The 17,777-nt window shown below is 37.9% G+C and overlaps 1 protein-coding gene across 1 annotated transcript in view; it reads right to left on the reverse strand.

Annotated features, from left to right (window-relative positions):
• The window catches only part of ryk (receptor like tyrosine kinase), a 58,864-nt gene that overhangs the window by 28,891 nt on the left and 12,196 nt on the right, over positions 1 to 17,777 (reverse strand). The window contains 5 exon segments of the mRNA XM_042483705.1: positions 465 to 603; positions 2,731 to 2,790; positions 5,294 to 5,425; positions 6,507 to 6,606; positions 7,543 to 7,664. Coding sequence (XP_042339639.1) covers positions 465 to 603; positions 2,731 to 2,790; positions 5,294 to 5,425; positions 6,507 to 6,606; positions 7,543 to 7,664 — 553 coding nt within the window.

The following is a 17,777-nucleotide window of genomic DNA, read 5'->3' on the forward strand; positions in this document are numbered from 1 at the left end:
AAATAAAGAAGGGCCATAAGTTGACATCCTGATTAAATCAAGCCACAAACAGCGACTTAATTTCAATTTTAAAACATAACTTCAGACAGAATTTCTTGGCAAGAAAGAAAGAAATCTTTGTACAATTTAAAGTTAACACTGCCCTGCTGATCTCATTTCACATCAATTACCAGCGTAGCTGCCTACAGCCATCTGGAGACGAGATTACAGGAGTGAACAACAGGAGATCTTAAGTGCACGTTTCAACTTGATATAATCCTCTCTGTGGAGATAGATGACCTATTTCTGTTGGTCTTTGAACAGCAGCACTCTGCACAAAATACTAACATAACTTCCACAGGTGAAAGATACAAGGCTGTAAATCTGTGTGCTGGTTTTCATCAGTTTCAGTATAACGAGTGTACTTTGCCTAAATGATACAATACAAACATTCAGGTCTGTTTGGACAAACAAAAGAAACAAACCTGTCCTCCATCTCCACTCTTTTCATGCTGTGCAGGTGCAGGATGGCCAGGATGATGGCCACGAGAAAGATGACAATGCAGCAGACGCTCACACTTATATAGAAGACCTGGGTGGAGGTGGTGGGGGTGCTCACACCATCTACGGAAGAAAACACACCAAACATTAAATATCAGATGCAACAAAGGAGAGACTTGCATATGCCGCATCATTGGACATAAAATACCATCCTAAAACAGAGAACAGTGTTTACTTAAAACATATGGAGGATGAAAAGGGACTTCAGTTTCAAAAATAAATAATATTAAATACAGGATTTAGTAAAAAGATAAAAAAAATAATGGAATAAATGAATGGATACAGAGATTAGTAAATAAATTAATAAATAAAGACTGAAATAAATACAAAAAATATAGGCTTAAATAAATGCATAATAAATAAATACATCTTTAAATAAATACTGGAAATAATAATAATTGTTGGAAAAATATGGAAATAAATAGAAAAATAAAGATAGGTTGGTAAATAAACATAAATTAAAAATCTTAAATGTATTTCATCATTTCAGCACGTTTCAAAAATTTCTGTCTGTAGGTTAATGAGTTGGAAGGTCCTTACCTTCACATTTATTCCTCTATTTATGCATTTATTTATTTACACTTTTAATATAGCATTTATTTTTTCTATTAATTTAAAAATTAATAGAACACACATTTATTCATCATTTTCTGTCCTCCATATACATTAGTAATCAGACAAAGCAAAAGAGAAACTCGGTAAAAATAGGGCAACAGGATTTTTTTTACATGTTGTGCAGCAATTTATTAATTTCTGTTCTTCTGTGTCTGTATGTTAATATTGTAAGAAGTCCTAATGTCTGCATTTATTTCTTTATTTCTGCATTTTTATTAACATATTTATTTCAGCATTCATTTTTTTTTTTCATTTCTAAATTTATACATCCATTACTTTATTGATGTTTAATTGACCAGTTTTTATCGTTCATACACGTTAACGATAAAACACAGCAAAGGAGTAACTTGGGAGAACGGGGCATCGTTGCACACAAAATACCTTCCTTATTACAGAAGCGCTTCTGAAAGACGCAGAGCAAAAACACGAGGTCAGGCAATGAGATAAAGACATGAGGGAGAGAGGGAGAAACTAAAAGTGCGCTGGGGGCTCCACTTGGGTTTAATGGAGGCCTGAAATAGTGGAGGCTGTGCCCAGGATCCAGTGTCTGAGAGCTTTTCTCATCACCTCTCTAAAAGCCTCCGAGGGCCCCAGGTTCCTCGGGCCTACCCAAGCAGAAGAGAGACAACCCACTAATGGCACTTTGTTACCGAGGCAGTGGGCTCACAAAGAGTCTGAATAAATCGCACTAGAGGAGGACAGCCTCTCCGAGGGGTGGGGGGGTGACAGAGTGCACTTCACTCGGAGAATGGATCCCTCTCTTCGAGCTCATATGCCTCCGTTATGGAAAGCTTGACTAATGTGCACTGCTGTACAGAGAGACTTCTCAGTGCTTATATAGCCATCATCTTATCAGGCTGATGGCACCAAGGATGGACAACGCATGGGGCTGCTTTGAAAGTTGAGCAAATTGGCTTGATTTCTTTCCACCAAGATGCAGACTTTCCTGCCTACTGCTATTATACTTTTAAAGGCTCTTTAGTAACTATTTTTTTTTACCACTGCACTTCCTCATACTGAAACACTATGCACTACATAGTATTTATTATTATTGGAATTTTTTTTAGATTTTAGATTTTTTTTTTTTAGTATTTATTTTTAAGATTTTTTTTATTTATACTGTGGACGAAAAAAAAGTCCAAGAAAATTACCTAAAATTTAGTAAAAAAATATAAATAAATAAATAAATATTGAAAAACAACAAAAGGGAAATGATCTGGAAAGTGTTAAAAGATTATAATAATTCTGTGGCATACATTTAAATATGCAATCATGATCATTATAAATATAGATTTTCTCCCAAGACATTTTCTCTAGCTTTTACATTATTTTCTGCAGGTTCAATAACAACCTGCTGCATGTCAGCCCCTCTCTCTCCACCCCTTTCACTCTTAAACTGTCCTATAACTAATAAAGGCAAAATCCCAAAAAATAATCTGAAAAAAAAGATGGTGCAAATCTGCAGAGGTTGAAAGGTTTAAGCACTTGTGAAAGAAGTCTAAAGCAGCACTACAAATCGATCGATCCAGGTGTTTAAGGGTTAAGGAGAAGAGGATGATGAGATTGGGTACTTACACTCAGGCCGTTGAGTGTTGTTGTTGGGGATGATGGGAATCTTTGGGTCAGAATCGATTCCTGTTCACAGAGGAAAAAGAAAAGAGAAATATTTTAATTAACTCTGGTGACAACAGGCAGAGTTCATTCACATACCTTTGATATTTAGAGGAGTATGAAACGCTGAAATCAAATAATACATGATAATGAAACAAAAACTGGCATGAAATAAACAGTGGTGACTGTGATTGGGTCCATAGCATAGACTGTATCAATAATGTAGGTTTATTGCTACTGGCTGAAAGAGGGCATATCTCCACCTCGTGTGGCGGAGTCGGATATGCTCGTATACTGGGACAAGGACAGAAGAAACTAAAGAAGAGCTGCCACGACCCTAGCTCGACTAAACTGTGCATGTCTACGTACTTTCTGCAAAGCAAACCCAAAAAGGAAGACAATAAACTAAATAAAACAGGAGGCAAATTTGGGAAAATGTTTAAGTTTGTCGCTAATAGTTTAGCCTTCTGATAACCGGAGCCAAAGGCCCACAGAAGCAGCTTCAAGTTCATGTATCGAACATTAACTGGAGCATTGAATCACCGTGTTCCCTCCTACAGCGTCAGAGACAAACCCGCTGTCAGCGGCTGCAGCAACCTGAATCCAACCAGTGCCGTATCATCCCTGCCGTATCAGAAAACCTTCCGTTGCTGCAGTTAAACAGTTCAAAACACAGCTGCAGCTGGCCACCAGCAGCTGTGGGATTCAGGTTGCTGCAGCCGCTGACAGCGGGTTTGTCTCTGAGAGGGGTCCGTCTGCAGAGCTGCTTCTCGCTCTCTGCCCGACGAGGCAGACTTACGCAGCGTAGCCAGGCGGAGGGTTTGTGGGGCAGCTAGCAGCTAATTCTTGTCTTGTTTTTGGTCTGATAAACAAAGAAAGAGAGGTGCAAGAAGGGGCTGGGCACATCATTTGAAATGAAATTTAAAAAATCAATGTATGGGGAAATACTGGGTTACTGGATGAGGCACGTACATGTGCCTGTGGTCGTCTGGTGGGAGGGGCTTAAGACATTTTTTGTACCTTTTTACTACCCCAGCTTTATAAGAAATTAAAACAACAAATGATAGGTTTTTGTACGAACAAAACTACAAATGCAGGATTAGAAAGAATTATGCATGTGCAACATCTAGTACAGTGTAGTACAGCGTAAAGGACAATCTTGCAAGCAGGACTTTGTGAAAATGCCCCAGAGCACAAACTTGAAATAGATTTTAAACTTAAGCTTCCTCAAAAGGCTTGCTTTGAAAAGTTCCAGTGGTTGAAATGACTATAAGTCAGTAAGCTCGGGGCGCAATTATAAAACAGCAAGCATACATCATTGTTAGTGCTCTGCTACAAACACTTGTTGAAAGGTATGTTTTCCCAGCCTGCATTACTGAGCAGCACTCAGGCATACAAAGAATCTCTTATGGCTGCTAATTTGACTCATGCTCAAAATAAGATGGGAATAAATTGGTTTCCATGTGGAATATGGCAAGAAGCCGCTTGGCCACGTGTAATTATCTTCAGGCAGGTTGAAAATAGCACAGAAGTGAGGAGGAAATACAAAAAACCTGTACATCTCCCACTGTAACTCTGTGGTGTATCTGACGCACAGGGCGGACAACAGTGAGAAAATCCCTCAAACTCTACACTCAATACATGTTCTATGTTGAATCTATTTTTAACAAAATTATAAGTTAGTAAGTACCATAACAGTATGCTCCAGTTAGTTTCTTATTGATCAATCCAATACGACTCGAAAAAAATAAATACAGCTCTTAAATTTAAAGTTAAAGCTGAAGTTTAAGACCTCCTACCTTATAACCTCACACAGAAAAAAATAAATATATTATATAATATATATATATATATATATAATTATAGGCATACTATATTATTATGCATGCATACTATTTTATTTTTATTAATTGAAAATTTAGTTAATTATTTAGTTTATTTATTCATGCATTTTATCTATTTATTTCCTTAGTTATATCTTATTCTTTTTTCTTTTTTATTTATTCAATTATTTCTTTTAAAATGTATTTCTGTTCTTATTTATTACAGTATTTATTCATACATTTATGGATTTTTTAAATTTCCATATTGTTTACTGATTTTTTTCCCTGTATTTATTCACACAATAATTTATTCATTTCCATGTTATATATTTTTTCATGCATTTATTCACATATTTATCTAGTTATCTATTTTATATATCTATTCATGTATTTATTTACATACTTATTATGTATCTATCTACCTCTGATACCCATGTCATTTTTTATCCTCCATACAGGTAAAGCACATGTTGCTCATTACATAACTGATGGCTCAGTTACACTGAAATTGTTGCAGCGAGCCCGCAGGAACAACAATCTTTACATTTATTAATTACACCTGTGTTTTCCCTCCTTAAGTCTGCTTTGAAAAATGTCCACGGATAGAGAAATAATGATACTGATCAGAACATTCAATAAGGCTGCACTACCTTTGTGATGTATATCTCAGACCAGACACTCGTGCAGGCTGTTAAGATACTCACTTTTGTAGCACATTTTCCTCCTCTTGAAGTTGAGCACTGTGTAGTTGTTGGCATGGATGGTCAGGTTGAGCTGCACCGTTAAAACAGCCTCTCCATCGACTTTGCCGGAACAGAAGAGGTCCACTCTAAAGACTGGAGAGAGACAGAAACACACACGTCATTTAGAAACTCAAGTCTCCTGCAACACATAATATCTGGCTTAAATCTGTGCTCCAACAAACACGTTAGAAATGTATGACTTAAGTGAATTGTAAAGAATAAGATATGTAGTTGCAGGCTTTAAACTGTGATGTAAAAGTAGGATGATGGAATTGTGAAAATGTAATATTTCCTCATTAAACAAAATAAAACAACCACAAACCTTCCTGTTGTGACTAGTTAGCAGCCTTGTTAACTCATCGTAAAAACACTTTAAACTCCACAGAAAAAAAAACTGGACAAAATGGACGGTGTATGTTTTACAAATCAGACCTGACTTTGTATCAGACAAACACTGAAGTGTAACTAGTAGCCATCCATTGTATACTTACATCCGTATTTTTTTGTTTGCCTCTCAACTTATCTTCTACCCTTTTTAATCTTATTGTTTTTACTTATTTAATTGCCTCCCTTTTTTCTTTTTTTGTCCCCACCTATTTATTTGTTCATTCTATTTTATTTTTCCTTTTATTTCTTTATCTTTTCATTTAATTTCTTTCTTTATTTATCTGTTTATTTATTTTCCATTTTTACATGATAAAAGGCTATCATGTTCATATGGTTGTGTATTTTGTTTTTGATTGTTTACATAAATCAATTAAAAGAGGATTACCAAAAAGAAAGAAAAAGACACAAAATAAAACTCCCCAAAATCGTGTTGGTCAGCATCTCTGGGTTGGTCTAAATAATACCTAAATTCACCAAGTTAGATTTGAAATTTAGCTCTTTTCTCTGTCTACTGTTGCGTTCTCGTCACTACTCGCGGTCGGCTCAGCTGCTTGTTGAACCACACTGACCTCTGGTTGGCTCCTGATGTGCAGTGAATGCAAAACATCCTCATAACAGCCTCTCCACTATGAAGTTAACAGAAAGACTAGTGTCCGTATATAAAACGGTATTTAAAAATCACACCATCATCAAGCCGTGATATCGCTGATGCCTAATGTCTCCTACTGAGGAGCTTGAAGGAGCTCTGTGAGTTCATGACACAACAAAAGTGAAGCATTTGACCAACCAGAGGGAACTCGGGGCACCTCCCCCTGACTGGAGATGTTGCTCTGCGGTTGGTTCATGGCAACAGGGTTCTCCATGTGGAAGCCAAGCCGGTAGTCAACCTATAAACACAGAATGATGAAGAAAAGCTGTCAAACAAATGGGTTGCCTTAAACCATAAGTGCATGTGCATGTAGGGCTATCGCAGTATTTTTAAATGTCCTTTAAATTAACGTTAACTACTAAAATACAAAACCATTAAATGAACTGCAGTTACATTCATGGTAAATTAAGTAGTTACTGTTATATAATAACACCGAATACACTACTAATAAAATAACATTTAATAAAATATGGTCTTCAGAAAGTTAAATAAAGTAATTTTATAATGAAATTTTTAAAAGTATTGTTATAATTAAATAAATCAAAGCGGGTCCCATGGTGCTTTTATTTTGAAGGACTAGGCTCGTCTCGGCAGAAAGTGTTGATGTGGGATGTTAGCAGACAGTTAAACAGATACCGCGGGGCCTTTGACCACGAGCGGGCAACGAACTAACAGATCTCCAGTTCATATATTACTAATATTTGCGAGTTGCATTTGTACTCCGTAGTCACAAAATGTGGCCAAATAGTCACTATCGGAGCTGTGCAGATACAAACACACACCTCATTAAGTTAGACCGCAGCGCCATTATACTGATGATAAACTCTCTGTAGGCTTGAAACAAACTAACAGCTCTCCAGCGCATATACATTTATAATATTTGCAAATTGCAGTAGTGCTTCATGCTTGCAAAATGTGACTAAAAAGTTGCAGTCTGGAGCTCTGCAAAAGCCCTGTTTTGTGTGTGTGTCTGTGAGAGGCAGAGAGCTGTAGAAGAGAGCAAGAGAACCATAAAAACTAAAATGACTTTTTATACTTGATGTTCGCAATATAGCCATTTTATATATCACATGTGGAACACACCGTGATACCTTGAGCATATCCAATGTATCGCCCAACCGTATGTGCACGTAAGAAAAGTGTTTAATCAATAATTCGTGATGCGGAGACTCACCTTGGTCTTGGAATGCCATGAGAAGTGAAGGCTGTTGGTCTCGCTGGGCACCGGCAGGGTGAAGGAGAGAGCATAATGATTCACCACATCGTCTCGCACATAGTAGAGCTCTGCATCGAGGCCTGCGTGAGGATAGAGGACATAAAATTGTACCTTATGAGACAATGAATGACATCAATTTACTGAATATTTAAGAAATCCAGAGGAAAAACCACTACGGAAGACATTAAAGAGAAGACATTTTCTAATTTAGAGGTAGATTTAGACACTCACACAGCCTGAGGAAAATGGTAAAATATCCACTCAAACTGCCAGCGTAGATTAGGGGGGTTTCCCCACAATAAAAGAGATGGACTAACCACATCTGTTAGCACTTGAGACCTCTTAGTGCCCAAGTGAAAAACTTCAAAACGTTCGAGTGAGACAACATCCAAATATGACCGCAATTTTCTATCCAGGAAGCAAAATTGGGTAGGCGAAGGGTTAAGAGGAAAGAGATTGGAATGCCTTAGATAAAACTGGACTTGCATAAAACAACCATTCAGACTTTAGTGAATGCATAGCTTTAGGAAATGCCATCAACATGAGCATCAGAGAGCAGGACGGGGTCCTGTGTGTTGTGTTTCTTTGTCATTAACAAGCCTTAAAGTTTTTTTTTAACTTGCATTCCTGCTGCATCAAAAGTCATACAAGTCTAATGTGCGCTGGTGAAATCCCCAACCCCGGCCCGAGGCAGTGCTATCAGTCCCTGAAAGCGTCTGTCTGGCAGAGTGGGGTCTGTCTATCAGTCTGTGAGTATCCAGTTTAAAGAGAGGGGAAGAATGTGCCCAGGCTCCCCCAATACCCTCGGGCTGTCTCAGAGCTGCGGCTCAGAGACCTTTCTCACATTCGGCTCAATTAAAAACACTCTGAGGCGTTTACCAACGCAGAGAGGGGACGGGTGCTACATACACGAGTATCGAAACCAAGCCCACATAGTAAGACAGGATTCCTTCAGCTAAAGGTAAATTAAATATAATACTTTTTAAGACTTTTTTTAATGCCACAAGATCAATTTTACAATAAATTAAACTGGCAAAAAAATAAATTAAAATTTAAAAAAAAAAAAAAAAAAAAACTTTTTTTACAGGGTTATGAGTAATTTTGCCCAAATATGTACTGTAACATAAAACTTTAAATTGTTGGTCGAGTGAAAAAGTCAGATCTGGTTAGAACTGAGAAATACCTCACATTTAATGTGATTTAGTGATTTTTATTACTGATTTCCTGTGCCTCACTCTGTATGTGGGATTATTCCTCTGCTTTGAGTCTAAGAAGAGGAATTCAGTAAACTATTTTTTTTTTTAAAATTACCTCTTATTTTGTGATTTTACAATGCAGCATCAGATGACACACATTTAAAGGTGCAAAGTTATCATTTTTGGGCCATTTCTTACATGTGAAACTAAGACAGTATATTTCAAAACACGGATAATTTTGGGAAATACAATTTAAATCACTATTTTTTGCTTATTGTCATAATATTGAGCAGCTCCACAGCTAACATGCCTGTTAGTAACACACCTGATCGTAGCTTATATTCAAGCTTGTGCAGAGGTCAGCACACTGAAACACTGAAATATTGAATCAAGTTTTTTTTCATCTAATTTTAATATATATTCATCACCAAACACCTGTGATCCAACCCACATGTTTTCTGTTTCACCCAGAAGTGACCCTGGAAATGAAATGAGTACAAAATACCACCTTTTATTGGTTCACCTGTCGGATACCTGCAAGTAATCCTATGCAGGACTCGGCCTCCACATCCTGTTTCTCAACCTGCAAGATTGTCTAAGGGGCCAAACACATGCTGAGTTTATTTTCACACTCATTTCTATTGTTTTCAGTGAAGACGCGCTCATGAGCCACGCTGACGCATCATGCGCACATTCCCGAGTGCCTACTTTTATGAAACGCAGAAGCCCGCAGCACCTGTTTTTGAGACAAGGAACAACCAATCACAGCCAGCAGTATTCTTTCTTCCCTAAATAGCAGGAAGAGAGTTGATCATTTTAATGCAGGGATAACCTGTGCTTTACATCTGACCCACAGACTATATTTCAGGCCTAATACACACTCAACACCTGGAAAAACAGCAGCTCTGCATTCTGGATTTCTGATAAGAGGGCTAGGATACAATGCTGGTTATGGTTGCTTTGCAACCTCAGCTGCAGCCTCTGCACTCATGACAGTTTGCACAGAGCGGACAAAAGAGTAGCACTCAGCACCTGACCTCGTGTCTTCCAGGCGGTGGAAGTTGTGTGGCGCCTCAGACCAGCTACTGAGATGAGCGTCTCTGCACAGTTTTTGACAGTTTGTGCCGAAATTCTTTGCTTGTCCAGACCAACTGTTACATCAGCTGCTGGGTGGCAGGTCTCACACAATCATGCAGGTGAAGAAGCTGAACGTAGAGGTCCTGAGCCTGTGTTTACACATAGTCTGTGTTTATGAGGTTGGTTGGATGTACTGCCAAATCTCAGAAATCGGGTAGCAGCTTTGGTGAACATTAGTACAGTCAACATGCTCATGTCAAGACATGTACTCAAAAACTTGCAATTGTGTAGTGTAGTAGAACTGCACATTTTAAGCCACGTTTGAATGAGAAGAGCCGCTCTAAAAACTGAAGACTTTCCTTCATATGACAACATCGTTAAAACAATTCTTGTGAGCACACAATTTGAAAAAACATCCCAAAATGCTTTAGTATGCATGCCAGGCCAGTATTTGGTGGTGTAACTTTGTATTGACACACCACAGAAGGACACCTCCTGCATGCATGAAGTGCGACTGTGACATCACCATTCTCACAGGACCCGTGCATGGCCAGTTTACACGGCGACAGCAGGGATAGCGATTTCAAAAGTTTGCATTTTCAGACCCCCAAAACGCCGTTGTCGTGTGAACATAAAGTTTGCAACTTTGCAAGACAAGTAAACAGACCCTTTAGAGAGGCCTTTCATTTTGACCATTGAAAACCACCCCGTGTAGATATTGTGCTGCAGAGAGTGCTCATTAACACCATTATAAAGAAATAAGTGATAAAAACATGAGAAAATTTTTTTTTTGTGCATAAAACAAGTGCTGCATTAGTATTTTTCCAGTGTTGTAGGTGCATATTAGAAGCACCAACAGCCACACAGTTTATTCCTGTAATAATTGCCTTTCTTAACTCTCTGCACCTCCCTCGTCTCAACATGTGGCTGCACTGCTTTGATACCAATTAAACTAAGCAACCAGGCATGAAGGCCCAAAGAGGGTCAGTGTGAGTCTGACTCAAGTGTGTCCCTCCCACAGCACCGTAGCCATCCACTCTGCAACAACTTCAAAACAGGAATGTGCAGGAATGGCAACAGGAGCGTGTCAGTGTACACAGACTGAGGACAGGGAGTAAGTGGTTCCTGAGGTTTCATCACTGACTCACTCTCTGCCCTCTGGAATGGGAAAACAGCATTAGGAAGGTGTGTCTGTAAACACGGTTCCTGTTAGTTAATGTTTGCCTCACTACACCATCATGCTGTCTGCTACTACAGATGCAAACATTTCTACAGTCCTTTTTAAAATGGAAAATAACAACATCTTCATTTTGAATTCCAGCACAATAACTTGGCAGCGTGTCGTGTTTTGGGGGATTATTTCCTGCAGGACTTTTCCATTTCTCTCTGCTGGTGTCAAGAGATTTAACAATAGCCAGGGCAGAACATGCTGTATCACCTGCACCGATCTGAAAACACTCAACTCCAGCACACTTGAGCACCATAAAATAACAATGTAATCTACATCAACGCGTCATAAATCCTCCGTTTTCACATTTTTCATGCTGCATGAAATAAGTTACACCAAATTTTGTTGATTAAATGCACCTAAATATAAATCTGATCTATGGCCTTCTCAAAAAGTGATTCAAGCATCTTAACCTTGTTTCTATACCTCGAATGTTACAATGTTTTCTGCCTCTGTGAAAACTATCTGTAATGAATCAGGTCAGAAAGTCCCTCATTGAATGAGCATACTAACGTGTACAACTATGTCTGGATAAAACTAGGCTGCAGTGATGTATAGTTTGGCCCACAGTGACATGCAGACATAATAACAGACTCTTAGAATCATCTATTTATGCTTGGCATGCACAAGTACATGATGTGACACTGTTTAATGAAAAATGTGGTGAAATTCATCATCATATATCAACAAAGTGACTTGATCATACTGCTGCCAAATATTTTTTTTAAAAAATCACACGAAAGCTAGGGATGGGAATTGTGAGCTGGTTTTAAACAGTCCAAACCATCAGAATCGTATGCTTCTGAGTTTATACATTGCTTATATAGGCGACGGCATGTTTTTCTCACAGTCTTTGTGCTGGAAACTTACAACAGGAAAAGAGTCGTAGAGGAGAGAAAGAAACAGTCCAAAGCGTGGCTTCATTTCACAAAGAAAGATGAAAACAGTTCTGCCTTTAATGTCTGTGAAATAATCATTTCAAGTAAAAGTGTAAACACCAACAAAATGCTGCAACATTTCTTTGTGCAATATGAGCTTAAATTCCAGGAATTCCTGTCTCTATTACGAGTGCCACTGCTTCCACACTGAGCAGCGCGTCCGTTACCGAGGGTAGATATCTGATTATAATAACATCAGCATGATGCAGGCAGGATCTGCTGATATTTGCTTTGTTTTTCTTTCTCATTTCATCCATTTCAGTTGATGACAGACTGTTTCTACGCTGTGGTCAGTCTGGAGCACTGATGCTGAAAATACGTTTTTTTTTCACACAGAAAACTAATTAGGAATCTATAATTGAATCAATAAAATACTGGACCAATAAAGTCTTTATCTTACCAAGGCCACGCTTAGACAAGAGCTGCCCTACTAAAAATGGAAAAGTCTTTGTCCTGCATTTAAAAAAAAAAAAATGCATTCATATGATAAAATCGTGGAAAACTTTCCTCATGTACACTGAAAACTCTAAAGTATGCATGCCAGGCCAACAGTCAGCGGTGTAACTTTGTAATGTTACACCATACATTAACAAGAAGACGATCGCAAATGGACACACGAGAACCAACAATCTTTTTTTAAATTTTGTCCCCCTACTTATGCATGGCTATTTGTCTGAAACGTAATGCACATACGCAAACTGCACCCGAAACGTCACAGTTCTCACAGGATCCACGCATTGCCAGTTTACAGAAGGGATGACGTTTCTAAAAATGACACTCTGGAAACCGGTTTCAAAAGTTTTCATTTTTAGGCTGCAAAAACACCTTTGTCACAACAAAAGCTTAATATTTCATGCAAGAACAGTTGCCGTGTAAACGACCCCTAAGAGAAGACGCCCAAACCTGGGCAATGCATCGCTAATTTGAGTTACTCAAAACAATGTTGGCCTTTTCTTTGACTAGCAACATCTAGCTGGTTGAAACGGTTTCTTTTCACAAACCCTTTAAAATCACCATAGCAACTGACAAGTAAGAGGAAGACGGGCCCTTCAATAACTTTTCATGGTTTAACTGCTTGAATAATTGGGCTTCAAAATGTGTAGGAAATAAGACTCATAAAAACATGAATTCTAACAGAATAACAGTCATTCAAAACGATACCCTCTTCTTTAAGTTACAGACTCAGCTATGAAAGGACAAACCTGAGCCAAACACTGTAATGAGGGACATGATTAAAAGTACAAGGCAGTACTAATAACTGTTATTTAAGGACGCTGATTCATCACAAGCCCACAAACATCTGTGAGAAAACGTGTCTGAGGAACAAATGAGCTGCACAATAACACAAAGCTAGCATCAATACTTGGACCAATATGGAAAGTATTTTAGCCCTTTGAAACTTAAATCAACATCAGTTTTCTTGTGCTGCGTTCAGACGCCTCTCAGAAGCTATTTAACTCTTGGAAACCTGAGAAAATTGGTTTTAATTTTTTTTTCTAAAACATGGGAAAAAAGACCAACCTGGCAAGAACATTCCCTCAGATTACAAGACAATAGTAAAAGGTGAAAAGAAAACACCATAAAATTACTTTAAAAAATTGGGGATATTTTTGCAAAATTATTAAAAATGTCCAGAAAACTGTTTAATAATTATAATAGTTTTATGTTTAAATTATGTTTAGAAAAAATACATAAACCTTTTTCAGATGTTTTTTGATTGTTTTTATTTTTTATTTTTTATTTATTTTTTGCTTATTTTAAGGTAATTTTTTGTAACCCTTTTACTTATTTGGTGCTCATTTTTGGGCTATGTTTTTTAAATTGCTCAGTGCCTTCTCCCCATGTTTTTTTAAAAAAAATCACACTTATTTGCTAAGGACTCAGGGGTTAAAGGATAAGTTTGGTCTTTCTTAAAAAAGTACTCCCTTCATTTTACATATTCAAAAACTTTGTAAGAGTTCATGGTCGCTCTAATCAATCCTCCGGTCCGTTCTGGCCAACGATCCTCATGCTCTATATATTAACTTGACTCCACTGTGAGAAACAGTAAACTAAATCCACGGTTTACTCTGTACAAAAATACATTCGACGGTTCAGCCAAAGCTAATATAAGGCTTCAGCAGTCTGTAACTTTAGAAAATACCCGCTTGATTTGCCAAAATCAGTCTTTTTCGTATGAAATTCTCTGTGTTACCCACTCAAACAGCTGAGGTCTCATATTAACCTTGGCTGAACTTGTCCCCCATCTCTTACATTAGAGTCAGCCAGTATCGCCACAATAAAATCTGCTTCACAAGTCAGCATCTGCAAAGAGGAAAGTTATAATAAAGTTTTTGGGTCTTGGGTTCCTGAGTATGTGCAATTTTACTAATCTCTCATTAGAGACAAAACACTCGATTACTTGGAGATAATCTTTCCCAACTGAATCGGACACATTTTCTGCATCAAAATTGAATTAAGAGTGAATTTACTCGTATTGTTATATGTGTTTTGCATGTTTGAACAATGAGTATAATGCAAACTGACTATAACTCTTTACAGAAAAAAACTGAAGGTTGGTCGTAGTTTTTTAAAAGGCTATTTGTGAGGCCAAACAAGATGCTAACACTTAAAAACGACTCTGGGGAAATAATAAGAACTCCCCACATGCATAACTTCAACACCCGGCTGCCATTCCTGAAGTGCCAACACATTAGAGCTGCACAGTACAATCAGTCCTTCTTATTCGAGTGCCTTGCTCAAGGGCACACTGACTCTTATGTCAGCTGTGGGAGGGGACACAGGATTACTCACTCACTTATCACCTCGCATTTTTCTCACTGGTTCAGACACTGAAACCGACATGGATATCTTTTACGTTACATCACATATCAAATCACACATTTAAAATACAGACGTCAACTCAAAACAGCAGCATCTTAGCTCGTCTGTTTGGGCTCTATAAAGTTTAAAGTCGACACGCGGTGCTCTCTTACAAGCTGTGGATCACGTTGCAGACTTTGAAAGAGGAGAACAAAAGGTGGCAGTGGCCAGGTGGTAAGGTCCAGGACAGATATAACAAAGACCCTCTTGTGCGCGCAGTCGGCACTATAACCTCCTAAAGCCTTCATCCCTGAGCGCTCAGGAGATAAACACTCCCTCCAGCCGCTCGCTGGGAAGACACTGGCGACATTAACCGAGGAAGGAGAAAATGAGGGCCTGCATGAAACTCTATCAACTGGAAACTCCAAACAAATCCGCAGGAATGATTCAGAGAGAGGGGGTAACGTACAAAGTAAAGGTCTGAGATATCAGACAGAAAAAAAAGCTTGGAAAAGTTTTGGTCTGTAATTAAAAAAAAGACACCAAGTGAGACAAAATTTTTACGACTGATGAGCAGTTTAGTTTCATGTTTTTGTATAATTGCTGCCATCAGATTTTTACCATCAGATGATTCTCACTTGGCAAAACAGAAGGACTACACGTTAAATTTAAACGATATGAGCTCATTAATAGCAATACGTTATGACATGATTTAATGACTAGAACATGCACGGTGGAGGGCACGCACATCCAAAAGCCTCCTACAGGTGCAGGATAAAAAAAAATTAAAAAATAAAACCAAGGCAAGAGTCAAACAAAAGGCTTGCACACTGTGTTTAAAGTTCCCTGTAAATCTTCAATGATTTGAAAATGTCTGACAAAGATCTGTTTGATCGAAACGTTGCACAAAAAAAAAAACTTACTGGTAGCTTTTAATACATTGTGCGGATCTTTGGTTTGATTCTTGCCATGATTCAGTGACTAGAAATCTCATATATGCATATTTTGTGTTTTATCAGGAACGTCTGCATTTTATTAAAGTCAAAATGTGTCCAAACCTTTGACTGCAAACATGTACTAGAAGTCTCCCTCTCTGTTGACCTGGTGCTTCCCTGCATTGATCTGCCATTATCTGAAGCGACGCTGCTAAGTGCTGATGCTATGCACACAATGAACCAGAGTAACGTTTATTATACAAGTGCAAAAAATACATCCACATAACAACTTTTGACTTGCTAAATAGGCGCAAATGCTTCGTATCAATACATTCGATTTATGCCTTGAAAAATTATATTAGATCAATGCAAGTCACGCTAGAGGGACGACTTGCCATTTCCCTATAAATGTAGTATGATCATAAGAATATAAATTGATGCATCAGTACAATAACTGTATCAATACACCCCGACATATGACCAGATTACACTACTTACACTAGAACAAGTCCAGAAATTCTGGTGCATTTTGGCACTGCAGCCCAAATTCACTGTAACTTCACCGTTACGTGCCCCTGGTTAAAAAAGTTTGCTTTCATCGCCTCTGCAGCGGCTGCTCCTCTCATGCTTTGATGCGATCTGATCAGTTCTGACCAGATAGACAGATCAATCATCCACCCTGCGACGCAAACTCTTCAAACTGCTGCTGAGGAAAAAATGAACTCATGACGAGTTCCACCTTTGCTGCGGTCACACGCCCGCAAAAATGCCCAAATTTAGAGAGGGAACATAGAATGACACACACAAGATAGAAAAAAGGGCGATGTGGTTATTACAGCTCAGTTCTGCCAAAAAGATGCATATTGACATTTATTTACATAGAAGTATGTTGAACGATAGCACCGATATTGACTATGTAGCACACAGTATGCAATTTTGGATGCACAGTCTCTTTCATTTCAAATTAAAGATGGTTCACCACGTAAAAAAATGCAATACAGCCAAATCACAGTCATTCATAGCGATTTATATCCATTACCAAAGACAGATTCAATTTAACAGAAGACCATCTGGGTAAAAACTTGGCTCATCTGTCCGGGAAACTTTGACATGATAATTACAGTGTGAATGAGGACACATTCAAACCAAATTCAGAATAAGCAGAGTTTTAAGTGCTTATTTAAATGATCACAAGCCTTGCCAGTTGCTTTACAAAATAAAAGCAGTTCCCAAATAGCAGCCTTTGCTTTAATAACATCCAGTCTAACTCAAGGCAATGAGTTACAGTTTCAGCAGGAAATCACCTGACATGCCTTCCCATGTCACAGACAGCTCTGTAGAGTCATGGGAGTTGTTTTTCTTTAACTCCTTATCCAGGTTACAAAGTCTGCGCGACTTTTTGACTTATCCATCAGTTACCTTTGAATCTTCCTAAAGATTTAACAGCATGCATCTTAAGAAAGCTATGACAGCAACTTTAATTTACACAAACAGGAGTTTGAATATATAATAAATGAAAAAAATACATAAGATAACACTACACACTGTTTAGTATTAGTATCGTCTCTGTATATATATATATATTTAAGTAATAGTATCCCTTTGTTAATGCTTTTTTTTTGCATATTTTCTTTTGTTTTTAATAAGAATCTTTGTACTTTTACTTTTGTTTTAAATTCCCAATGCATAAATGGAAACCTGACAACTTTTGGAACTGCAGCTGCACTGTAATCTGAGCATTTGTTGTTAAAAACAAATCTTAAAAAAACCCCAAAATAATAATGATAATAATAATTAACATTACACACTAAAGTGAGAGTCAGATAAAAAATAATGACACTTCAATTCCCATTTTCTTTTGCTAATTTTCAGGAAATTGGTTTCAAATTTGCACATTTGGAGAGAAACTAGTGAGGCTTTTTCACTGGCAGCTGCACATCTTTCTTTCCAAAAGGAAATGTCAGGCATAGTCAAGCTTTAGTGCATGTCCCAACAAAAATCACTTTCACTACCTCCA

This window comes from Plectropomus leopardus, chromosome 3, assembly GCF_008729295.1.
Source record: "Plectropomus leopardus isolate mb chromosome 3, YSFRI_Pleo_2.0, whole genome shotgun sequence".
NCBI lineage: Eukaryota > Metazoa > Chordata > Actinopteri > Perciformes > Serranidae > Plectropomus > Plectropomus leopardus.